The sequence below is a fragment of the Calonectris borealis genome, chromosome 6 (genome assembly GCF_964195595.1).
Source record: "Calonectris borealis chromosome 6, bCalBor7.hap1.2, whole genome shotgun sequence".
In the NCBI taxonomy this organism is placed as follows: Eukaryota; Metazoa; Chordata; class Aves; order Procellariiformes; family Procellariidae; genus Calonectris; species Calonectris borealis.
This window is the reverse complement of record NC_134317.1, coordinates 14608337-14635343: the sequence shown is the minus strand read 5'-3', so window position 1 is coordinate 14635343 and position 27007 is coordinate 14608337. Positions and strand designations below refer to the sequence as shown.

Below are 27007 nucleotides of genomic sequence, written 5' to 3'. Positions count from 1 at the left end.
TTTAAGCCAGCCAAATTTATATGGGACCTGAAATATATGCCTTATGTAATTTCAGCTTAAATATGCAGAGCTATGGTTATGATTGTCCTGCTGGGATCATTTCAAGCATAATTTGTTGATAACTATTTTCTAATTTTTTTATTATTATGAAATAAATTATGAAGCTTCTTGGAGTTTTTAGTCCCCAATAAATGATTTTGACAGTTTACTCAACATCAGTGTAATTTCAGCTGAACAAAAAAATGAGTTTTGATAGAATGCTATTAGATGTTAACAAATGTCGGAATGTGATTTGTAGATTTTTCTCGTATATGGATATTAATGAAGTTCTTGCAACCTTCTTTTGACCTTTTAGTTATATACTTCTATTTTAACGTCTGTAAAAGTAAACTATTGTATAATCTCTGAGAAGTGAAGTCATTAAAGTTTTAAAACTTAAAAAATATCTTATTGCCTACAGTAAACAAGGCAAGATGTATCAAATCCACTGTAGTATCAGTAATACTTGGCACCTAGAAGATTGTTAGAAGCTTGCCTGGTGCCAGAGAAGTAGAAAATCTGAGTGGAAAATGTATCAATCATTTCTTTAATAATTTTTTTTGTTTGACAGTTGTTCTTGCAGAATTTTTCCTCATCTTTTGTACTTCAAGCAGCTATGACACTTTAACTTCTTTGGGAAACTCCCTTCAGATTTCACCAAATGTATTTATTGAGTCCTGTCATAATGGCACACTCAGCGTTTCAATACTGTGTTGGCAGTATTTTCAGGTTGGGCAAAAAATCGCTAGGTACCAACAACTACAGATTCTTTTTATATCGTTTTGTGGGTAGGATTTGTCCCTGTAGTAGAAATCAATTTTGTTCACTTGTCTCTGAAAAGCAATGTTGCTGTTATTCATTTCATTTGAATTAGTTCATTTAGAGTGAAGTAGTATCTTTGAGAGAACGGATTTAAATGACACTTCTCAGTTAGATATTTGGCTGCTTCAGCTGTCTATGCCATTTAACTTAGGAAACATTTTCAATACGCTGGTTCATTTAGATTCAGGAATAGATTTTTGGATAAAATAAGTAAGAATAACTTGTACAGACCTGTACTTTTAAATTCAGTGACCCAAACAAGGCTACAAAGTTCTTTGTCAAATCCTAGCCTTTTTTTTTTCTTTTCTTTTCTTTTTTTTCAGGACTCCTTTTAAATATCAAATTTGGCTAATGAATGGCTTTCAGGAATAATCATGTAGCTAGCTGAGAAGTGAGAAATTGTTACTGTCAGAAAATGACAAAGGGGAAAAATAATAATTCCTTACATATGTTTCAAAAAGAGAGATGATGCTCATTTAAAAATAGTGCTCCTGGGATACACTTTGTGATATTTAAAATTTAGTCTGCTAGAGCACAATTGAAAGAATGTGTATGTGCTCTGCCTGCCTGAAGTCTATGTGTCCGATTATATATTTGTTCATTAAACAATATATGTATTTGCTCTCTACAGAAACATGATCAGGGACAAGTTCTGTTGGATGTAGTCTTCAAGCATCTCGATTTGACAGAGAGAGATTACTTTGGCTTACAGTTGGCTGATGAATCTACTGATAACCCTGTAAGTTGACTCTCTTTTATAAATATGATTTTATAAATCATAATCATGTTCATCACTGTGCTCTGTGTCATTGTAAAGAGAAGTAAATAGAAGCCACTGCACCGTTGTGCCATCTTCTCCAACTGTGTCATTTGAGGGGGTCAGTATCACCTTGTAGTTAAAATAAAACTAAATGTTAATAGTTACAAGTTTGGAGTAAAATGTTGAGATCTGTGCTTATGAAATAATAGCTTAAAAGGATATTGCTTGTTTTATTGTATCTATTTACTAGACTGCGTGATCATTGTCAGTTGGGATAAGAAATAGTAACTCTTTTTTAATTATTTTGGTTTTTTTTATTAGGACTTACAAAAAAATGAGGGATTGTTAGATTGTCCTGTACGGTGTTTTTGTTTCTAGCCCAGATACCTGGTAGATCTTTTAATAGTGCTTCATATAGTCCACTATCTGACAAGGGCTGTCAGCTCATCACCTTAACAGAAAAAGGAAGGGACACCTTTGAAAATGAGTGTTTATAATGGTTCATGCGCTTTAATTGAAAGGAAATGCCATAGGACTGAGGCTTTGTAAATCGCTTTATAATTCACCAGTAGAAACTAATAGATCCAGCTGTGATGTTCAGTGACTGTAATAGTTATAGATGTACTGCTGAGATTATGATTGCTTGAAGAATACTTCTTGAATACTTTCTTTTATAGGTATCAATTGTTCATACTTGTTTTAAAGTGCAATTTAACTGAGTATTATTCCTTATAATACAGTTCTTTACTTAATTCCCATTATATGCATGTCACAGTGATGGGGTCTAAATTTATCTCCCAACTTCTGTGTCAAAAGTAATTTTTGTTCACAAAATGTGCAGGATGTGATCTATAGAGATAAGTGACACTGTAAAGTGTTAATCATTCAGTAACTAAGGTGAGTTTCAGAAGATAGTGCAACATTCTTTGGTAAGTGCAGATTTGGTCTGTTGTTTTTACCATCAAGAGTGACTGTTTTAAATAGTAAGATAAAAAAAGTATTCTTTCTAAAAGGTTGGGTTTTTTTCTTTTTACTTATTTTTAATGTCTTTTTTAATGTAGAACAGGATGAAAGAAGTCACAATACAGCCATAATTTTTCTTCTGCATGAATAGTGAACTATTTTCGCATTTCTTTCTTCTCTAGAGCAAATGATTCTTAATTATATTCTTTTTCTAAATTCTGGTAACATTAAGATTATAAATACGTATAAAGCTATATAGCACAGTTGTAGATATTTAACAAAGTTTTCGTTTGTAACTTTGTGGATAGTTCTGTTATAACATTGGTAAGCTGGCCTCATTTAATCTTTTTATTCTAAACTTTGTTTCCAGGCTGAAAAGACATAGGCATGCTGTAGAAAAGGCTGAATTACTTTTCAGCTTTGTTTAAGAAGTATTTAATTGAATATCACTCAATATTTTACTCAACATTCAGAAATTTGTAGTGTTTCTCATTCTCATTTATCTGGTTTTCCAAAGCTTAAACGTCTAAGCTTTCTTTTTTTAGTTGATCTATCCTGGAAGCAGCTGAACACAACACTGTAATAGAAGGTTCTGGTTAAGAGTTAGTCTGAAAGAATAATGACTTCATAGCTATTTGATATAAGCACATGCTTTAAAGGTTTAGTATTTTTTGACTTCTAAATACTTTGGCTTTTCAGCACTTATCTAGTTGCCGTGAAAACAATGTGTCAGAGCTAAATGGAAATTTTACCAATATTAGTCATGTAAGCTTGAAGAATCTATGGGTTTGACTAATTTCAGTTTTTGATATCAGTTTACTTTTACACTTAGTTCATTTGGGCAAACAAACGAGATTGTATTGACAAATATTCTAGTTACTTGTGAAATAACACAGCGGAATATTACTAAGATATAGTCAGTACGGCAGGAGATAAAGGTGATGGGGAAAAGGGAATTCTGCTAATTGAGTGTGAAACCTCTATTATTGTGCCTAAGTGTGGATTTCATGAACTGCAGAAGCTTTGTGTTTTTGTATAATATTGTCACAGTAAAAGTCAATGCAAGAAAGCATTGATGCTGTGTACAGCTGGAGTGGTGTATTTGGCTAGGGTCTTGGGCTGTGGATGTCTGGAGCAATGCCGAGAAGGGCGTATTGGTGCGTAGTGGGAGTGAGGGTGCAGTGAATACTGTCAGTGCGGGTGCTGGAGCGCCCTTGGCAGGAGGGAGCGAGGCAGGGATCGTTGCTGCAGGAGGAGAGGGTACAGAAATGACACTCCAAGGGACTGGGGTGCAAACTTCATGGATTCCCAAATCCACCTGCCTCTCAGACTTACTGGGATGTAAATGAGATAACGTCTTGCTAGCAGCACTTTGATTCATAAAGTCCTGGTACTTTTGCCTAAATCCTGTCAGCTTCAGCTTCTTTACAATATTAAGTGGTTTAACCCTCTGCAGTTTCCCAGCGAGAAAATCACCTTTTGCGTTTGGATCCAATGATATCACTTGAAAGCATGGATATGGCCTGTTAAATATGGTCCAGAAAAAAGTTACGCTTCTGTGGTTTGAGCTACGCTAATACCCACCAAATCTTTACAACCAGAAGGAAACGTAAATGCAAGCTTTTCCGCTAGGCATTTCAATTCCAGGTTTTCTGGATTAATTGTAATCCCAAACGGTACTTCCCACAAAAAAAAAAAATCAGAGGATTATCAGTCACATCTGTGCATTATCAGATATATTGGATCATAATGCCTTGCTTAAAGATACTCAAGTATCTTTCACCATGTTTTGAAAGTTTCTTATATAAAATTCACGTGTATCCCCGTCTGGAGAGTCCTTTCTTAAGCCTTTACATTTAGTCTTAAAAGTTAATTGATCCTGTGTGAGGTTTTTTTGAAATAATCACACTCTTTAAGCTGTATCAAACTGTCTCTTTAGTTTCTCTTAAGTCATCTGTTACAAGGATACAGCATTTGGACGTAGTCATCATTATTTGTTATTCCCAATGAATAAAATGACTCAGAACTAACTTCAGATCCATAGTATGTCTCAGATAGCTCAGGTACCTCTGTGTGTTTGCTTCCTCCTCCCTCACATGAAAAAAAAAAAAAGCCCTGTGATAAATGTGAGGTAGTTACATGCCATACAGGGTTAGGTCTGTGTCACTTCCTAGGAACTGTGGCCTTATAACCGTTTCCTGAGGCTTGTGGGCTTGCATTGCAAGGCAGGATGAGGAATAGAACAGTATTTATATCAAAGATAGACTTATCAGTTAACTGAACTACATTGGTATGTGCAGAGTCTGCTGGGTTGCTGGTGGGAAGTGGTTTAAACAACTTGTAGGGCTTTCCAGAGAACCATACTTCTCTCTGAAATTTGGAGCATTGATTTTTATAAAGATCTGTCCGCACTTCCCCACAGCAGCGTGTTCTTCTGTAGAGACGATCAAGTTTGGGTGCTGTTTGGTAAAATTGTTCTGTAGTCCTTAATCCAATAGGCTGAGTGCTGAGCCTCTGGTTTCCAAGATCCCACTTAGCGACTTACCAGAGATGACACTCGGACTGACAATTTGAAGAGAATCTGTAAGCCAGTGGGATCACTCCCTGGATGTGTCAGACCTGCAAAATGCAGAGTCAAAAGTACTGGAACTAGTTTAAGCAAATTAACTTCTGAGTTGGGTAAATTAGCCTGCTTATAGCTCTTCACTGCCACAGTTAGTTCACCTTAGATAATCAGTTTGAAGAGTAGCTGAAGATTGTTAAAGACACCATAATTAAGTTCTGACCTTTCTCAGGCTCACGTGACAATCATAAAACCAAGTCATAGTTGAATTAGCACTGCAAGAGACAGGTATCTGGACAACAGAGGTTAATCTCAGGGAAAGAACAACAATAGCAACTGTTGATGGTAATGTTGGTGTCTTTCCAGAATCAGTAAGAAGACTTTGTATGCCAGTAAGACATTTTGGTAGAAGACCAAGTAAAAAGTAATAGAAAAGCAACTTGATTTATAAGTTACTTGATGTGTAAGGCTATAATTTGTACTACTTTGTTTCTCTGAAGTGGTGTTATAATTTGTCTCTTTCCAGAGGTGGTTGGATCCAAACAAGCCTATCAGGAAACAATTAAAAAGTGAGTACATGTATGTATTTGGTCAATTCATATGTCATTATTATGCTGTTTTCCAGGGTACCCTGATTAATTAGAAATAACTTTTCTTGACCATAGGAGGATCGCCTCACAGTTTGAACTTCAGAGTTAAGTTTTTTGTAAGTGACCCAAACAAACTCCAAGAAGAATATACAAGGTAGGTCTAGTTAATTTATCAATAAAACATTTTTCTAGAAGGCTTATGTTTAAGGGGAAAACTATTGTTAAATTTTAAGGTACAACATGGAAATTTTCTTTTAAATAATTTTTGTGTCATATATGCAAGCTTCTAATTTTTGCCTAATAATTACAGATATGAACTATGCAGTTACACCAAATCAATATAACAAAAAGCCTCTGTGAATAAATTTATAAATTTATATGCAAAGTGAAGTAATTACATGAAGAAAATACTACCAAGTAGAAACAGAAAAGGGAAAATAGAGGAGAGGAAAAACTTAATCCCACTATTCACCAATGAGTACAAATTTAATTTTATCCTTACTTGTGTTCTCCTTTGTGATTAAAAAGTTCGTGAGCTTTCTGCATTTTTTTTCTTGACACACACCCCTCTTCTTCTCCCCCCCCCCCCCCCCCCCCCCCCCCCCCAGTTTTCTGCTTGGCACTAATAAAATTAATCTCTGTGTGTATGGTTGTAGTCCTAGCTTGAAGCATGTAAGCTTTTTTTGATAGCAGTGTGTTGAAGTCTGTTGAAGAAAATACTCAGTGCGAATCAAGATAGGAGGCTTGTGAGTTGCAATTAGTCCCTGAAGAAATGCCTCAAATTTTCAGTATTCTTAATTAGTTCTGGTCCTCTTCATAACTGGCATGATTTGACAGATTGGAATTTTTGGATGCCAGCCATTCTGAAAACAGGTCAGCCCCATTCAGAAAACAATATCTAAATCATTAAGGATTTAGAAACGTAGGTACCAAAACTGTGAAAATTTGAGTCCGCATTTTGTTTATAATTTCTTTTGATTTGTCATATTTTGGACAAAATTTTACACACATCTATGCAGACAGAATTTACTAAAATGAGTCCCAGAGATCCTGGATCAGGCTTTGTTTTATTGAAATATTTACTCTGAGAAAATTTGGCAATTTACTATATCTGAATAATGAAAAATGTGTTATTTGAATTAAAGGACAATATGTAATATTCCTAAGGAGATGGAAAAAACAGTAAATGTTGATCAATATGAAGTAAACAGTAAAGAAAATATAGAACTGTTTACTTTAAATGTTATGCTATAAATACAAAGTATAAATACAGCATCCTTTTAGATGAGAAATAATGTATGATTGCTGTATCTAGGTCAGCTCTGCCTTTTTTGCTAATAGGCCTAATTGCCCCTGAGAAAACTTGTTTGTATTTGGAATTATTATAAAGAGAGAGTATTATCCGTGGGGTTTTTGGGGGTGAAGTTAGGATGCCATGTCACAAATACGGGGTCCTTTCATGTAATCAGTATTCGCCCTTTAAAAAAGAAAAGAAATGAAACAAAGTGCAAACTTCTGACAATTCCACTCAAGCTGAGACTTTTCAAAGATGCTCAGTTCTTGTAAATTTCATGAAAACAGAGGAGTGAGTTGTCACATGAGGCAGTATGAATAGACATCAGGGAAAGGTTCAGTGCAAGCTCGTGTCTTATTAGACCTCTGCGAATTCGTGTGAGGGAGGCAGGTTATGAATGCCCCAGGTCAGGAAAGGTCAGCTCACCTTGTGTTGGAGAGTTTAACTTTAGGAACTTGTCTTGGTAGGAAATGGAGCTTCATTAGTTCTGCTCATGGCAGAAAGACTTGCTTATTAACGTTGACTCCAGTTAGCAATAACTCTGTCTTACCCTTTTCGAGAGAGAGAGAGAGAGAGATATAAGGAAGACGAAAACATTGTAATGCAATGCCACCTTCATTGTTTTAGCTGAATTTGTTCTGCAGGCTTTTTCAGATCTACATTGCTAAAGCTTCTATTGATTTCCCATTTTGCTCAATAATATGCAAGGCTTCCGTGTTCAAACTGGGGTGGTTAGCTAACAAGCAATTAACTTGTTTGCTGAAAACACTGGACAGAAAATGAACTCTGCTTGGTGTTCCTTCATCATGAGGTCCCTTAAATACTGTGGAATACTTCTAATAAAGCATTACACCAAAAAAAGTAAAATAAAATGAAGGTGCAGCTGCACATACAGAACATTTTTGTCCTACATTTTTGCAGCTGTAAATGTTAAGTTAACAGGAAAAATTGATTTGTTCAGTATATTTCTGGAGATGCTCAAGCTAAGCATGTGAAGCATATCCTTTTAATATATGAATTTAACTTGTCATTGCTTTTTTTAACAGGTAAAGAACTTTTGCTTTATCTGTCTCATTTTTTTTTTGGTTTCATATGCATTTTAAGGTGGAAAACGAAAAAGTATTTTGAGGTTCTCTAAAGCCTGGCTAATGTCTTAATTTTAACTTCTTGAGGTTAATGCCTTAAACTAAGCTTCTTGCCATTCTGGTCAGCCAAAGAACCTCTAGGCGGTTTTGTAGGAATTGAGCACATGGGCTAATATCTTTGCTTGTAAGTTTGCAAGTGTTTTCCCTCATTTTCTTTCAAATGCGGAATGTTTTACCTTTCCACTATATTTAGCTTGTAAATGATGGGATTTATGTGTGTGTATTTGTAAATGTTTGTGGAAGTCTTTAAAGTGGTAGTTAATCCACTTTCTGAAGACTACAAAATTATGAGAAGTCATATTATGTGTAAAAAGTGATATATTTTGTTTTTAATTTCTTAGTGCAAGTTAATATTGGGAAATATTTAATGTTTGGTTTCAGTTGAACTTGAACTAGGTGGTTTTGATAAGTAATTTTGATGAGTGTTTATAATGAATGGGTATGGCTGACTCTCTACTTTCAAATCAGAACTACAAGAAGGAAACCAGGTGATATTTATAATAATAGTGTAGGAGGTCCCAAAACAGAACAAATTTATAAGAAAGCAGGAACAATGTTTAGATTTTCCACTCAATGAAACTTTTTTTTAAAATAAAAAGGCATTAGAGTCTAAATTTTACAGCTGCTGCTATGCCCTGTTGTAAGGGGGTTTTGCTGAAAGTTTAAGCTTGTGCTAACGTCCTGCCATCTCAGTAAGTCTTGTTTGTTACCCCACTTCAGTCTCTGTCAGTGGAGGTTTATAGCAGGTGTGATTTGCCACTTGATATAAACATTTATACTTTGAAATTGTCTAAAACCTTTGAGTGAAATATGAAGGAACTAAATTGAATGAACAAAAGATTCATCCCGAGATGTTAACAAAATATTTGGGTTTTGTTGAAGAAACAGAGGAAGTAATTTGGAGGGAAATCTGTTTGCAGTTTCAGGTTTGTTGGGGTTTTTAAGTCATAGTGTTTCTGCTGCTACTGTTTGGTGGGAAATAGTTCTTGGTTTAAAGTGTTCATCTGTTCCTTTTGCTGTTCCCATCTCCTTCTTGACTTGAAAGGGCATAGGAAGACTAGATGAATTTCTAAAACACGCTTTTCTCACATCATAATTAGAGAAAACTTCAGAAGTTCAAGAGAATTCAGTTGGAAGGCATTTGACATAATAGAATCCACAACTTTTATTTAAGAATGTAGCTCCAAAATATTACGAGTAATTAAATTAAATGAAAACAGAGTGATATCAAATACTCAATGAGAATAAATTAATTTTATCTACCTGGAGTACAAATCATTCTTACTAAGGTATCTCCATACACAGATGCAAACTTCAACTTTTGGTTGCCATACTGAATAGTTCTGTGGTTCACACTCATTCATCATGAAGGCACTTCTTTTTCCTTTTTTTAAACTCTAAGTTCAACATAAATACTGGAAAATAAAGCAGGTAGAATGTGAAATTTGCAGCCTTTTAGTGAAATATAATGTATAACTTCATAGCCTGTAATTAGTTTAATTTACAAAATTGTATTATTATTTTACTAATCACAGTTTAACTTCTTTCCCGTAGGAATTTAAGAAATAGCATGCAAAACGTAAAGTTTTAGTTTTGCACTAACTGAAAGCAAAATGCATTAAATTGATGAAAAATGCTAAAGAATTTTATTTTTAATTATAGTGTTTTTCGTTTTGTTTTGTTTTTTTTTTTAAATAAGGTACCAGTATTTTTTGCAAATTAAACAGGACATTCTTACTGGAAGGTAAGACATTTTTGTTGTGTTAAACATTAAATGCAACTTTGGTTGATAAAAAGTTAATGGTGGGGGATTTTACCTGCAAAAAAAAAAATTTAAAATAAATTACTATTTATGCAAGTAGAATTGTTTATAATAATTATCTGTCCAATTTGTTCATAGACTGTGAAAGATTAGGCTTTTCAAAATAACCACATTTCATATGAAATATGTAATTTTATTTGTTTCTCATTTTAAAAACAAAACAAAACAGATTGCCCTGTCCTTATAATACTGCTGCTCTTCTGGCTTCCTATGCTGTTCAATGTAAGTATAATTAGTATTCATGTACATATTAGTACTGAAATATATAAAAAGCAGTATTGATTAGTTTCTAAAGAATGTAGTTTGTATAGCACTATATTGTGATGTTTGTGGACATGATGCTACTTTTTTCATGATTAAGGAAATATGGTTGGTTGGTTTTCTCCCCCAGCATATTTTGCTGTGAATTAGATACGGAAAAAATACTGGTAATGCTCTCTGCTTTCCTACTTTAAACCCATGCAGTTAGAAAACCCCAGAACAACCTTCTTGTATTTCTCTGTGTTCTGAAGTGTGGGGTTGGTTTTTTTTCTTGAGAATGATACTAAAGCATTTTTTAGACACTTAACCATTTTTAACATACCATGTTAAACCTCCACATAGGTGTGGAAAAGGGAAATCTGGTCATATCTGGCCAAAAAGTTTAATACCCGTGTTGTCAATTTTAAGCCATCCAGTGAGTAGATAAGTCTTGAAGACTGTGATTTCATCCTTTTCCTTTCTCCCCATTTTCCTTCATAAACTTAAATTGTTCAGTGGGAAAAAAAAAACCACAACAACCAACCAAGAGACTGTTCAGCACTTAGTTCTTGAAATTTGTGGTTGTCAGAAATTCAGTTTTATAAGCAATCCTGATATATCCATCTGTATTAATGTATTTTTATGCTTTTAGATACTTATATCTACATTTAGTACTATGTATACTTTGTACATATCAGAGAAATAGTGTCCATGTTAATCTTTTCAGGGGAAAAACATATAATAATGTTAATGTAATGTTTTGTGCATAGTTTTGATAAGTGGTCACCTTTTTCCGGATTAATCAATAGAGCAGTTTCTCTTAAACAAAACTCCTAAACTCCAGCTACTTGGAAATAGTATATGTACTGCAAGTGCTGTCATGCCTTAGGGATTTGCCTTAGAAGAGATGAAGTATTTGATGATGAAGCAGGCACTATGAAAAGTTTATAACATTTTAAGCTTTTAAGAATGCATTGTGTTTATTTTTCAAATATTGTGGAAGTGATGGGTATGCACAGTGCATTGTAGTTACATTTATATATGAGATCCCGCTGCCCTTAAGTTCTTCATCTGTCTAATAATTTTCTGTGCATACCTATTACTAAACTTTCTCTGGGTTTAGCTCTTGAGATTCTTTATAAATATAGGTAAATAGCAGATGCAGATCTCACAGTCCTGTATTCTCTGTAGTGGATTTTAGCAAGGCATGCACTCTGTTACGAAACCTGGTCCCATTTTCCAATTTTTAACTTATTTAAAGTAGGATCTGTTTCTGGGGATGCAAGTGCCCCCAGACTTCTTTCCTACCTTCCCTTCCCTTGCTTATCCTCCTGCTCCACGAGTGCCTTCATCCCTCCTGTCAGTTCTTCCATAAAACTGTCAGTAGGCCTGCCCAAGACCCCATGTCACGCTGCGTTGCTGTGAACTTCCCAGTTTTCACATGTTACGTTACTTATCTATCACTGTAGATCTGTTATATCGTTGCAGATATTTAAAGCTGAATTTTTTTAGATTATAGTTAGAAAGCCTCAAAGCCTGTATTTTTAGCAAATGTTGTTGTTTGTATGTTTTTTATTCTGCCAATAAATGTGATTTTAATTTATTTCTTATAATTTTAAGAAGGTGTTAGAAATTATATAAATGCACTTTTTAGTAGTTTCAGGTAAAGTAGTTTCAATGTAGGTGTATGTATGCATACTTTTTTTCATACATACAATTGAATGTGCAAAAAAATATTTTTCTGATGCTTCTGAATATATCTTGGTACAGAATGAGTTGGTGGTTTTTGCAGATCTTAAGAAATAGCAGTTGTAGTGTTAAAAATATATATAGTGTGTAATCACATGAAAGCAAGCAAAGGTAAAAGAAAAAATCAAATAGCTTGAAGTATACTATTTAGTGCTAGCCATTATGACAGCATTTATGAATTAATTTGTGATAAAAATTAAACACTTTATAAACTTCCTTCATAAATACCTACTCAAAGCTCTCTTTAAATGATCTCCACAGTATTCACTGAGAATGTGACTGTTTATTCAAAAGGGAAAAGGGGAGTTCAAATGTCTTCTCTATTTTCGTTTGCTGTAGATCATAAAGTATGTGGGAGCAGACTCTTGTGAATTTGGGGGCATTGCACAATGCCAAGTACATCAGTGATAAACAATAACCTCTCTTTTTAATATTTTAGCCGAGCTGGGAGACTACAACCATTCAGAAAACTTGCCAGGCTACCTCTCAGACTATTCTTTCATCCCTAGCCAGCCTCAAGACTTTGAAAAAGAAATAGCAAAATTACATCAGCAGCACATGTAAGGATTTACAGCAGAAGATATTGACTGACTTTGTCAAATCCTGACTGCTGGTGCTGTGCTATTATATAAAAAATGAGTATTTTGTCTTAAAGGTTTCTGGGGTTTTTTGTTGGTTATTTTTTAAGAGTATGTTTAATGTGATTTTTTTTGTAGATTGTCTGTTTAATAAGTACCACTGATACTCTGCACAGATAGAATATCTATGACAGAATGACAGGGAAAATAAGTGAAAATGAACACGTTAAAGGTGCACTGAAAGCAGTATTTGTGTGTGTATTACATAGGATATTAACTTAGCAGGATATAATTTCTTTAAGAGTTTTTTCAGTCTTTGAGAATGCTCTGTGCATAAAGGCTTTGTTTTCATGGTGCTCTCACCAGTAAACAAGAGTTACTTTAGAAGTAACAAAGTCCTTTTCTTCAATATCTACTCTTTCCTGTGTGCAAGTCTGTGACCTTTTACTAAAGAGGAAAAGGCGATGAAGCAATGGAAAATATTTTTTTTTCAGTGTGTAACATTGTGGTGCTTTTTCAGTGATGGTTCCTTGGTATTTTAGAACTTTTAGTGCTTTTTGTTAGAGTTAAATTTAACAAAATGTAAGCTATATTTACAAAAACATTTGCTTAATTGGGGCATATTGTTGGCTTTAGAAACTACTGTATGTTATGTTACATTTCAGTCAATGGCTTAGCAAATTCTGTTAGGTAGGGTAAAGAAATTAAAGTGAGTTGATGGCAATTTAAACTTTAAGGGTGAGCCTTGGAGAGAAATTGCTGTTAACAATATAAAACACAGGACTGCAAAAGTAGTTTCCAGATTTTAGAGCTCCACAGACATTTAAATGATACAGTGCATTAGAAGTAAAACGTGTGCGTTTGCAAGCTGTGTTGCGGACTCTTGTCAAGACTTTGTCTATGTGGAAGCACAAGTTTTTTTCTGTTAAAATTTTTGGGATACAGTCCGTTTATGGTGAGAAAGGAAATTCAGCTTTCAGGGTGGGGGTAGAAGTAATAAAACAAATGCAGATTTTCTGTTTTAGCTCACTAGGGAGCCTGATGTCAGGGGTTATGTTAGAATGTTTCTGATTTAGCTTCTTTCTTTCAGAGGGTTGTCTCCTGCAGAAGCAGAGTTCAATTATCTCAATACAGCACGTACTTTAGAACTTTATGGAGTTGAATTGCACTATGCAAGGGTAAGTTTGGATGAAGTAGTGTTGTAATGTAAAAATGGATTCCTCTGAGATTTATGGAAAAATAAATATTTACTTTTAGTGAGCCTTCCTGGCTGCTGCTTACAAGAGAAAAAAAAATGAAAATATTATCTTATTAGGTGCCTAACTGTGATTTACCAATTTCAATAGCCACTATTTCACTCTAGCGAGGGTATTTCTTTGCTTAAATTTGGTCTTAGTTACATGTGTGTTAATCAGGTTGTGCCTTGTTGGCCTGAATGCCAGTTCCGTTGGCTACTGGTGAATAAGAAAAATGTACTTGTTGAATATACTTTTGATATTTGAGGATCTGTCAGCTTTGAAAAATATTTAATTTGGTTCCAGTTAGAACCAAATTATAAATCATTATATAATATGAACTGTTAATGAAGGTGAGCATAGTATAATTTGATATAGTGTCAGTTTTAGCTGGTGAAGCAAGTAGTTCGAGGTTGTGACTGAAACGATCTTAACCTGTCAGTACAGTGCTACCATTTCTTCAAAGCTTCTGAATAATAATTTTTAGTAACTAAGACACCCCTGTTTTTTAAATATTCTTGTCCTACTCCATAAGGTTAGAGAAACTTGCAGTAGCATTTGAAATATACTCTACGTCACTATTCTCTGTATCCTGCTGTTGTTTCACACATATTGATAGATGATAGCAGGTGTTTGATTAGAGTGCAGAGATATTTCAGTAAAAATGTCCTATTTGAATATGCTTACAACATTGTTTGTTTTAGAATCTCTCCTCTCTGTATTCTGAGATTGTAATTTCCTTTCAGGGAAAAATTTAAGTTGCTGGTTGCTTTTAGTGTAGCAAACATCAAGCCAGTCTGTTAGTGATGTTATTTGTAATAAACTGCTAGAATACCCTATATTGTGTATTTCTTCAAAGCTGGTGGAAAGCAGAAGAAAGTATAATTCTGTGGTAGCTTATAAAGAACTGGGAGCGAACATTTGGGCTTGTCCTAAATAGGAATGAATAATTTAATTCTTACTTGTCTTATTAAAACATATTTCCTTCCATGTTAATTGAGATCTGTTTTACTATGGTATTTGTGTATTGAGAGAGAGAGAGGTGAGAATGAATATATATGAGGTTTCAAAGATATTTATATTGTTCTTCAAGTAATTTTCTCTTTTCTTTTACAGGATCAGAGTAACAATGAAATAATGATTGGAGTGATGTCAGGTGGAATACTAATTTTTAAGAACAGAGTACGAATTAATACCTTTCAGTGGTAAGGACAGCTGTTTAAGCTAATGTTTTTGTTTGGTATTTCAAAATATATTTTTATCACTACCAGTGTCACATGCTTTAAAAAAGACTGAAACTTAGTTGTAGCATATCAAGTTGAAATGATTTACCTCATGCCATGCTATGGGTAATTTTAAGATGGATTTATGTCCTGTTCTGCATGCTGTGCTCTTAAATGATTGTGGTGCAAACTAGAATGAATTTTAATAACTTTTTTCTTCAGGAGTTTGTAAGCATACTTTACGTTTAATTAACTATATAGCCAGGGCCAGTGTTACGGTCTAGCTCATGGTCTTTAAAGAGACAACTGAATTTAAAAATATTAACCTGGAGAGTGATTGCTCTTATCTGTTTTGTCACATATAACTTAATTGTGCTGTGTGTGTTAAATTTAATGTAGGTGTGGCACTTCAGGATAATTGAGGTGGAGCATTGAGGGTATTGTCATCTCTTCATCCGTAGATAACCATTTTCATGTAAGGATCAAAAAAGTGCATTTATTGCAGAAAAAGCTGTCATTTATTTTACCTCTTAACTAAAATAGGTTTTAAAGCTGTTCTGTAAACGTGGGGTTATCCTCATTAAATGTGTTACGCTAGTTATCAGTCTTCTTAAGTTGGGATCCTGGTTTTTATTTATTCATGTAAGAAGAAAGATCTAAGACAAGTCCTGTTCTGCACTATAACTTCTATAGTACTCTATAGAAATGTACTATAACTTCTGTAGTGCTCTACAGAAGTTAGGTCACCTTCCCCCATGCTTTTTTTACTTACCTCAGAAGTAACTTTCCCTTGGTTTCCTTTGCCTGCTTGGAATCCACTTTGACAGCCTTACTTATTACACATGTTGTTGAGTATGCTCTAACAACATTCTGCCAGCCATATAAAGTCAGCCATATAAAATTATCATAATAGACATTAGTTTACCAGGCACAAAAGCTGTTCGCTCCAGAAAAATGATGAAAAGTTTTGCATTTTCATTTGCCCAAGCACACACATCAGTAGCAATGCAGCACAGGACTTTTCTAAAGTTCTTGGCTGCTCTGTCATCTTCATATAAACAGATTAAATTGATTACCACAACTGAAACTGGAAGAACTTTTCTCTGACTTCAAACTGATACCAGCAGTTGAAATCCTTGGGTTTTTGTTGTTTTCTGTTAGCACAGGGTAAGATCCATTACCTACAATCAGTGACCTGTTTTCACTTAGGAAGTTCCATTGCAGAGATTCAAGATGTTAATCACAGTCTTGATCTTTCCTGCAACCCAATCAATTTCTGAGACATTCTGGTTTTCTGTGCTAAGCTTAGTCTCAAGTTTTGTTGTAGGATGTTACATATTCTGCGGTTGAATATGGTTGAATACATATTCTGAGACTGTGGAATATTCTCAATACATGTTGAGAAACAGTGTGAATGGTCAAATTTTAGTAGATTTTTGGAGAGAGAAAAAAAGACAAAGCTATGACATAAGCGTTATCCACAGCCAGATACAATTGAGCATGGTAAACCTTTTGCCTGTAAGCATTCAAAGAAAAGTAAGCCTGAGGCAATTATGGAGCATGTAAATTTTCAATCTCCATGGTTAGTTGGGTAAATTAAAACTGGATCTTGCAATGATAAGTCTGGAACTATTGTGCTAGTCAGTCAGACCTGCCTTTATAATAGTGACATGTTCTAAGAAAGATATCCTTTATCTGGTAAGAGTTTTGAAGTCTTAGAGCCATTTCTGGGTTAAGGCTGCTTTATAAACACAATGCTGTAATAATCAGGATGGTTTTAATTCAGGCTGCTTTTATTGCTGTTTTTTTTTTGGGAAAACAGTAATAGTGGAAATAGGTTCTATAAAACACGCTGGTAAATTACTGAGTACATACAATGTAAGTCATAATTAAGCTACATGTCCCTACTGGAAGCTAGAGGTTTCTGTGAGCTCTGCTTCATATTGTTTGCATGCCAGGGATGGTGATCTAAATTCTTAGTGTGGTTTTTGTGTGTGTGTAATTACCTAAACAGTTCTTCTTTGTATGCAACTATATCAGCTGACATCAGGGATATTAATTTCTTCCTGTGAAGACTATAGTACCAACATAATTGGTCTTTACAAAAAAAAGAACCACCCCCCACCCACATACACCACCCCTCACCCCCCCACTTTGTCCTATTACAGGTTTTCTTTTGCTATGAGTAAGGATCTGAAATGTCAGTTCTCACAATATAGCTCAATCAATACCTATTACCTTTCCTTTTTATCCATAGTCATGCAGCTGCTCCAGTGACACCAGTCCTGATACTTATTCTTTTTGCTTCTACTTACTCTTGCTCCTGTGCAACTGGAGCTGTGTAATGTCTTCCCAGTGCCTTATGGCTACAGTGAGTATTTAGATACCCTTTTTCAGCACTCCTGAGCTGAGTTTTGAGACAAGTGAGAGGATAGATATGCATGTATGTGGGAAGAAATAAAGGTTTAACTGTATTGCTCAGAGAAGAATCAAATAAAATGTCTTTGCCCTCTGCCTCTTAATTTGATATTACATCTAAATTGCATATTGTGATCCTTATGATCATGGGGAGAAATTAAACAGGAGGGAGACAAGGCAGGAATAGGGCAAAACAAAGGAGACTGCCTTTTATCCAATGTGTCCTAACTTGATCTTCCTGTATGGTGGGTAATTCCTCTTTTCCCCAAACTGTGCTATCAGGCACAGAGACCTGGGAATCCAGGGAGCAGATCTTGCCCTTGAAGACCAAAGGAGAAGAGCGTGGAGTACCTCAGCCTTTGCTTTGTTACTAGATCACCTGTTCAGCAGTGGAGACACGCTTTCCTTTGCCTCTGTTTTGCAGTCGGCATACCCTTAGAAAGCTTTGTTGCCTTTCACACCCATTGCCAATTGGAACTGCAGTTGCACTTTGGCTTTCCTAGTTTTATCTCTGAATGCCTAGGTAGTACTTCTGTGTTCCTCTTTGGTCATCTGATCCTGCTTCCACATCCCGTATGCTTACTTTTGTGTTTGAGCTCCATCAGCAGTTCCGAGTTCATCCAAGTTGGCCTCCTCCCATGCTTGCATGTTTTCTAGCACATCAGGAGTGTTCTGAATTGAGAAGATTGTCCTTTAAAATTGGCCACTTCTTCTCAGTTCTTGTGCCCCAAAAGGCAGCTTCCAAGGGATTTTGCCTACCAGAGCTCTGAGCAAGCTGAAGTTTCTTCTCCTGAAATACAGGGTTGTTTAGTCTGCTGCATACCTCCTCACTTCCCTCAGGGTTTTTAGCTTCTCCATCTCAGCTGCTGGAGCCAAGTTTGCCTTTGACTGCTAAATCTGGTCAATCCTTCCTTGTTTGAGAGTTGTGCTACCAAGAGCATCTTCCCTAGCTGACAGGTCCAGAACCTGTGTCAAAGAAGTCTTAGTTGAGAAATTTGCTGGATTGCTTGTGTCCTGCCTTATCACCCTCCCGGTAAGGGTTGGGGTGGTAAAGTCCTTAGTGAGAACCAGGGCTTGATATCATGAGACACCCTCCACATGTTTGAATACAGTCCTCACTTTAGACTAGGACTTTTAAATATCTCTTCATTTAAAGAGATATGATTTAGGATGCCTGAAATGACTGGAGTCTGGAAAATCACACCAGGAAAATGTTATTGATGCCTGCCTGTTCTTACCCTTTTCCTTGGATATGCACCGTTTCCAACAGTTAGAGAAAGGAAACATAGGCAGACATGACTTTTGCTTTCGCCGAGTATGGATATTTTTATTTAATGACTAGCAGGGTATTAGCAGTGCATGTGAACTCTCTCTTATCTGCTCTATTTTTTTGAAAATAGCTGAGATTCAGCTTTGCTGAGTCATTTCTTTGTACTTGAACGGTGACTCTCATGGGTTGAGTTAGACCTTATTGCCTAATGTTATAGTTTTGAGTCTGTTCCAAATGGTTTCAGGCTTAAAAGGCAGCTGACCTCACTCTGCTTAAATTGTGGGGTAGGATTAAAAAACAGTGTGTGTAGCTTTCATCCTTATAATTCTTTAGTCTGTAAATCACCAAAGGCAGTAATTTCTGTAGCAGAAAAGGGAAAAAAAGAAGAGTAAAAGGTAGTAGCATGTTTTTATAAATGGAATAATTTTGATTTATTTTCAGGTTTTCTGTTGGCATGCAAAGCAAATCTGATATGTTGTAGAGTATGTGCAGTTCAGTTTTTAGAAAAGGTATATATTAAAATGTTCTTTTAATTGCCCTGTACCCCAAAATTTTAGAAAATTAATCACAACATACTTCTAGTTAACTGCAGCCTAAATAGTCTAATAAAACTTTTTTCTGTTTTTTTCCACAGTCAGACTGCTATAATCACTAGTGTCTATCTCATCCAGCAAATTTAGGACCCATCCCTAATTATTCTCAAGCAATTGTTTGTCACAGGAGGTGCTAAGAAAATTGCTGCATTGCCAGTGGAATAATTTGATTTCAGTAGACAAGTTGTAGCCCCCTTTATAGTTTCTAATCCTTGAGAAACTAACTTCAGTAGCCACAATTTGTTAAGAATTGGGGAAAAAAAAAAGGGGGACAAAGTTATAGCTGCTGCTTTTTTTTTTTTTTAAACTAATGGCAAAGTTAGGAAAGAAAAAAGAACTGGGAAAAGATTTAAGTAAGCATAATTTAAAGGCTAATATTCACAGACTCCTCCCTTTATGTTACTGGAGATAGAAACTCTCTCAACAAATTAGGACATCGAAGTTAGGTTCCTGCTCTGAATAATCCCCTGGAGAAAAATGTCTCCATTTGATTAAGTTAAGAAGATAATTTCTATATATAGATATCCAACTTAGGTGTCTGTTAATGTTTTGCTTCTCATCCTTCCTAGTCTAGAGGGTTTTTTATTCAACAAGGTGATTAATATACAAGTAGTAATTCCAGTCACTGTTGAGGTCCCTGTATGTTCTTAATGAATAAGTTTATCTCAAAAATTGTAGCACTGTCTTCACTGACGCTTTTTGTTGTTGTTGGTTTTGGTTTGGGTTGGTTTGTTGGTTTTTTTCTTCTTCCTTTTGTAGCTTTACCAAGCCAATATAATAACTTGAAGTCCAGGGACCGTCAGAGATGACTGTTCAGATTAGTAAGGGTGCTCTGTATAAACATGCTGTGTAAAAGGTTGATCGTAACCAACCCCTGAAGAGTTTGCTGTGTAATTTCCCGCAAGTTAACTGTGATCTAGATTCTCTTTTGCTTTGAGTTTCATGACAATTGTCAGTGAAATCTTTGAGTGAGATAGAATTTGAATTGTGTTCTACAGTTTGCAGTAGCATATCAGTTGTTCCTTTTCAAAGTCACGGAAGTTACTGTTTTTTCTTGTTACAGTTGTAACCTTACTTTTATTCTTGACCAAAATAATACTCCTGTATATTTAATAAAGGCTGTGCACTATCCTAATATTGCGTTTCTTTGAAAAAATATATAATTAGATTGTGATGGAAAATAGGGCCTGTCTTTTCCCATTTAGCGTAACTAGCATTGCAGTGACCGTCCAAAATTGTCTGGAATTACTGTCAGCATCTCGTATGTTTATAGTTAACCTGCAAGACAAAAAGATCTGTAGGCTGATTGTTTCCCTGTCATGTGATATTTTAAATGTTTTTTTCCCTCCTCATAGTGTGATGATTTTTTGGTTTTTTTTGTTTTTTAAACTTTATAAATACCAAGATTGCAAGTCCTTATCTCCATGCTTATATCTTGTCTTAGCTATTTTACTAAAACAAGTTCTGGTTATACTTAAAGACATGTGAGAACATGGAGAAAGAATGTTTTTCAGGAATCAGGTGAAGTTCAAAGTATTTTTTTTGGTGTTCTAAGGGATAATGAAAGCGGTCTCAGGAAAGAGAACATCTGCTTGGAATGAACTGGGGACAGAATAGCTCTTTGGACTTTGGAACTGGGAAAAGATACTTAAATTAGCAACTGCCTTGGATTTAGGATGGAAACAAGTGAATTTGATAGATAACTTAAATATATGGCTCATAAATTTCAAATTATTCAAGCTATTTGATATAATCTTTGATATCTTCTTTTTTGTCTATGGAGATTTCATGGAAATGAAATCTGTTCTCTCTAGAAAGTATATTTTCAGTAGGTGTATTTAAGCCTTTAACCATGATTCAGTATACTAAGTGTTTAAATATTGTGATTTTATTTTTCATTTAGGTTGAAGATTGTAAAAATTTCTTTTAAGTGCAAACAGTTTTTTATTCAACTTAGGAAAGAATTGGTGAGTACTGTCTTAAATTTCATCTCAAAAAATGAGAGCAATGAAATTTCTCCATATTGCGCATCTGCATTATACCGACTGATATCATGTTGATTCTTGCCTTTATCTGCACTTAAAAGTCCAGTTTCACCAACATTCTGGCTATTTCAGTTCTCAAATGGGCCTTTACAATGCTTTATAAGACTTTTTTTCATTTGATTTGCCTTATATTTTAGATATGTTTAGTTTTACACTTGTATGCAGGAAATGTAACTTGCTTAAATAAGATGAATGTTGAAAAGGTTGAAAGTAAATCAATATTAAATTTAAATTTCAGAAGAAACCAAATTAAAATTAAAGGTAATGCTTAATGCTGCTTCAGTTGTATATGTGTTTGTAAGTAAATGTTTGATTAAAACATGCTGATTTGTATTATTCAGATTTAGTAATACACAAGTTGGCTTTATTACTTATATTTAAATAGAAGAGATAAGAATGTCTTTGCAGTTTTAAATTTCATATGGTGATTTTTTATGCCTACTGCTAAATTCATTGGGGAAAAAGTTGAAGCTTTTTGTGAAGAATGTGTATGTTTCACTGCTTGTGGTGTGTGTTTGCTACCCTGTGAAGCACCACAGGGCCACTGTGCATTTAATTCAGCAAGAAATGGATTGTTCCACTCTTCCAAGAGATTAGAGTCTAAACCCATCACAGACATATCACTAGGGAAAGATGGAAGAATTAATTAAAAATATGACTATGTGATTAACTTATCAGATTAGTTAAAAGGTTTTCTGCAGTTCTTACAGCTGAAAGGATTTGAAGACCTGAAATGTAGAGTTACTGGCTAGATAAAAAGGATGGATTCTAGGCAGAAATGCATCCTGATACTATAGGACTATTCCAGATTTAGAGACAATATGGTTAAACAAGAAAAACACGAGGAGGAAACACCTGTTACGTCAGATCAGGCCAATGGCTGGTGACTAATACTAGTACTGAAAACAGGAGTCAAATGTGTATCTTAAAGGCAGATCCTTTGAAATGAGGCACTGGGGTTTGCAGTTCTCACAAATGTAACTACCTGTTCACATGTAGACGCTTCGTTGTGTGTTACTTGACAGGAGAAGCGTAACCCGTGTGCTTGGAGCAGCGTGAGTATCAGTTCAGAAGCGGGGTAGCAGGAGTTAGATTTTGGAGTAATTATGTGTAGAAAGAAATGAACTTTGGCTATTACATGAAATAAACGGGAGTATCTGTCAACATGAGGAGACATCATGCAACGTGAGCAGAAAAATGGTAATGATTCAAAAAGGGGGGCAGGGGGGGAATGTTTCATCGTGGTGACACAATTATTACGTAATACCCTGCAGGAGCTATAGGCTAGTTCTCAAAGGAGAACTGATCTCTGACAGCCCAGAGGTCAGATTTTGTCTTGATACTAGTGTGTGTAACTTCCATTACAACTGCAGGAATGTTGTATTTAGATCCGAGATGAGAATTTTGGGTTTTTATTTGGAATTCAGAAATGATGAACTGCAGTTGTTTTCTAAATCAGAACTTGAGGAAAAGGCTGTAGTAGCAGAGTTCAGGGCCTTGAAGATTGAGATACCTAGATATAAAATTGGACTGGGTACTGTACTTGAGTGTTTTCTCTATTTTCTGCAGAAATATATTTATATTGAAGCATATAATTGAAGGTAATATAAAGATGGCTTTCTTATCTTGTTTTTTTCTGTTGCTTTTTAATACTCTGCATATTGTTACTTGCAGCAGAATGTAGTATATGTAGTGTAATTTCTCTTCTGAGACATCTCATACAAGCCAACAAATTAAGAAGCCTCGTACTGTTTTTCTTTAAACTCTATGTATCAGATGAAAACTGATGGCAAGAAATTAATTTTCATTCATTCCAAGTCATGAATATCTTAAGATCAAAGCTCAAATTTGACTTCCAAAGAAGGCATACGTAAACTAATTTTTTAATCAAACCTAATATTGAAATTGTTATTTCCAGAGTTACTTTGCCTGAGTAGACTCATAGGATAAGATTCATCTCACCTATATTCAGCTTCAGTTAGGTTAAAAGAACATATTTTCTGTTTCTTGATAATTAGCTAACCAAAGCTAATCATTAGACTTACTCTATAGTAACCAGACACATGCAAAGGGTGAAACATCTTGCATGAATTGGAAGTACATTTTAGGATGGTTTAAGTTGCTCTCTGGTGGTATATGCTTACTTTTGCTTTCACTCCCATTAACAATAAAGGGAGCTTAAATGGCTCTTTTTAGGCAGCAGAAACTAGGTGAAGTGACTCAGTGATTGCACATTTGGTGCAAATATCTCTGGTCTAGTGCTTTGTGTGTATATTTAAAAGCACTGATTTACGATATGGCAGTAAAAATACATTCATAATACGCTGATGATGTGTTTCAAAGTTGTGTGTAAATACATAACAAATTGTATAGCTGAGTAACCATATTTATTCTGATGCAAAGCTGAGATGCTATAGGATATTAAATTAGTGGACTTGGGAGAGGAATTTTCTGGTGCTGTTTATTCCTCCCCACCCCCCAAACTGGGCTATATATGCTTTAAGTAGTCCTAAACAGATATTTTCAAATACTGCTAATGAGTGTTGAGAGCTTTTAATTGCAACTGTCCTCAAAAGTGCAAGTACCTTATCTTTTAATCACCTATTAAGTTTATTCCCTGACTTGGCATTGCTTAGAGGCATCAACATAAGTAAAGAATTATTTGCCTACTTTTAATAGATTGTATCTGTGTTTAAATAAATCACTTGAAGTCAGATGAAGCAGTTTAATGTCAAAGTCATTTTCCACTGGTAGCATAATACAATCTTGAATGGAAGCTGGTTGCATATTCTGACAATTGTATAGCTGGAGCACGCATCCGTTGGAGTAGATTTTCTTTCCGTTATTTCTTCATGATTTTGTGGGGGGAAAAGAATGTTATACATAGGACTTCTTCATCCAACATTAGAAGCCCCTGAGCCATAACTTCAATGGTGGTTTTTTTCACCATATTTCTGTGTATTCTGCCTGTTCCATATTTACATGCTTTGAGAATAATTCAGTAGTTTCATTTGTTTAGATGTTTCCCTTAAGCTTCTCTGTTTTTAGTTAGTTGCATCCTTGGCTGTTGTAATGTCAATAGTCAGCATCAAACTCTTAATGCTGTCCAGCCTACTTTAGTGGTCTTGATTCTTCGACACCCAAATAAGCTGTTCAGCATGTTCTATTGCTCTTTTAGAGCCCAGATGTGCACTGAAAAGTTATTTGAGTCTGTTACAAAACAATATCATAGGTTTTGTCCATGACAAAGACCTGGTTTCAGTGTGTGGCCAAAATGACTTTTTTTTTTAAATTATAGATTATGTATCTGAAGTTTGTGCTTTGAATTTTTTCTTCTTACTGACTTTTAAAAAGAACTTGGGCTAGAATCACAAGGTGATTATCTGCCCAAGTACATACTTGATCTTAAGTAATACTGGCATTCATTAGATGCCTAGTTGATTGTTGCCTAATCCTATCAAAGTTTGTGCCATTGGGTTTTTGCATTAAAAGCAGATACTGTTGGCACAATCTGTGTTGCATTTAAGCTTCCACAGGACTTTTGTCCACTATTTGTGGAATATCTTGTGTCTCTGGAGCATCTGCTGCTTATAAAGGGCAAGTCTATTTGTCTTTCTCAGAGATGGGGGTATGGAATTTTTGTTTTGTTCTGGGATTTTTCCTTTTTAGGCAAAGTGAAAGAAACCCACTAGAGAATATGTTTTTCAACCCAGTTTCTCTCCTGAGCAGTGAGAGATCTGCTCTGAAGTCCCTATTTCAAGTCAGGCAAAGGTGGGTTTGAATGAATGTCCCCACTAAGGTGAACGTTCAGGGTGAGAGAGGCGCCAATATCTATTCTGCTTTTTTTGTTTGTTTTTTGTCCTTTTAATAAAAGGAACCACAAACATGACTTAGACTTGACTTTGCCCTATCCTTCCAGTATTTCTTCTTGGATTCTATTTGTAGCCTGGCACATGGTGTACATTTGTAAGGTTATGATTTAAATTATCTTACACGGTGGTATTGGCTTACCTGTAGTTTCACGCTTGAGTCCTGAGCTTCATCACTGGTATTGCATTCCAGCTGCTTCACTCTTCTCCCCCTCCATAGCAAGCAGACTGTTTTCCTCCCTCTAATAGGAACCATGGACACAATTAGTAAGATAGTAATTTCAGAGCAGAATCCAACTGTGACTCCCTGAGGTAGTCTTCTAACACTGTTTCAACAGACCTAAAACCCTGAAATACCTGTATGCCATTGTCATATCATAGAGCATTCAGCATCTTCCTGCAGCCTACTACATTCCCATAGGCTGCACTATAACTATCCTGTTATTTTATGTGCTTTTGTCTGAAGTACTATGGACATTGTAAATGTTGCCTTGGGGTCTTATGCTGAGCCCACATTGATTCAAGCCTACTATTTTCAGGGAAAACAGGGGCAATCTTATTCTAAATCCAGCTACCAGACAGCAGTAGAACCAGGGCTTGCACCCGAGAATCGTCAGCAAAGATGAATTTCAAGTGCCCAACTTACGCTTGGGTATTACAGAACCTGCAAGGGTGGATAGGAAAAGGATGGGTGCCCTTAGGAGCCAATATCTTATACTCTACCTTAAAGATTGATTCCTAGCTGTAACTGAGATGAAGGGTAGGGTTTGAGAATCAGTTCTCTCTGCATTGCAATGAAAGCCTTAAAAGCTATGAATAGAACTATTGTTAAGGTACCTTTAAAGCTCTAACACACCAAGTTCCTGTGAAAGTGCTGTTTCGCATTGCAATTAAGCTGATCTAGCTGCAGCTCCCTCTCATCATGCGATACCATCTCCTCCTTCATGCTTCATGTCTGATCCTAGTGATCAGATGGTGGCATGAGAATCAGATCAGCTCGTTCTCTGGAATACAAACCAGGGGAAACAGCAGGATTCCTCCTCCCACCAACCCATAGTTATAATGCTTTGAGTGACATGAAAATGCATGAACATCAGCTCATATAACTTGTCAAATTCTCTTTTCCAAAAGTGTAAAAGGCTGACAGAGCATTAAAATTTGCTACATCATGAGAACTTTTTGCTGGAATCTAAAATCGTAGCTGGTTTGTCCTTTACTGGATCCAGATGAGGCAGTCCATAATTTTACATAGTTGCTCTCTTGCAGAATAGTAATATATCTTGTTTATATTATTGTACATTTACATTGTTGATAAAGCCTTTTTTAACTGAATAGGTAATGGACTTAATTTCTCTTACTTTGTTTGCGACTTTTAAGTACTTCTGTTAACATGTCTAGAAAATACAGGGAACAGTTGGCAATACTTGGAAATTAAGAAGAGAGATATAAGTAATTTTTGTAAATTGAAGTAAAATATTAGGTTTTAGTTTCTTGCATATAATTACTTGAATTTCATCAATAGATACTCAGAATTTGCTGTTTACTTTTAAAATCCATTTTATTCTTTACCCTAAATTCATCATGTGGCTGAAAATACATCGTCGTTAGACACGACGACAACACTGGGAGAAGAGTTGCAGGTCTATGCCCCGGTATCTCAGCAGATCTAAAGATTAAAGCAGGCCAGCAAAAGCTTAACTTGGAAGAGGAGTTTACTGCTAAGTAAAAACAGTTAAGGTGTACTAAATGTTGTGGAGGATTTAGTACTGTGAAGAGAAAGCAGAGTGCT

The 27007-nt window shown here is 35.4% G+C and overlaps 1 protein-coding gene across 3 annotated transcripts in view; it reads left to right on the top strand.

Annotated features, from left to right (window-relative positions):
* The window catches only part of PTPN4 (protein tyrosine phosphatase non-receptor type 4), a 119224-nt gene that overhangs the window by 49292 nt on the left and 42925 nt on the right, over positions 1–27007 (top strand). For all 3 annotated transcript variants that reach the window (XR_012674062.1, XM_075152908.1, XM_075152907.1), the window contains exons 3-11: positions 1493–1600; positions 5674–5716; positions 5813–5891; positions 9876–9920; positions 10168–10220; positions 12427–12547; positions 13656–13743; positions 14917–15005; positions 21208–21271. Coding sequence is in view for 2 of the 3 variants with exons in the window: in XM_075152908.1 (XP_075009009.1) it covers positions 1493–1600; positions 5674–5716; positions 5813–5891; positions 9876–9920; positions 10168–10220; positions 12427–12547; positions 13656–13743; positions 14917–15005; positions 21208–21271 (690 nt within the window). In the remaining variant the exon portion in view is untranslated. The remainder of the gene's footprint in view (positions 1–1492; positions 1601–5673; positions 5717–5812; positions 5892–9875; positions 9921–10167; positions 10221–12426; positions 12548–13655; positions 13744–14916; positions 15006–21207; positions 21272–27007) is intronic.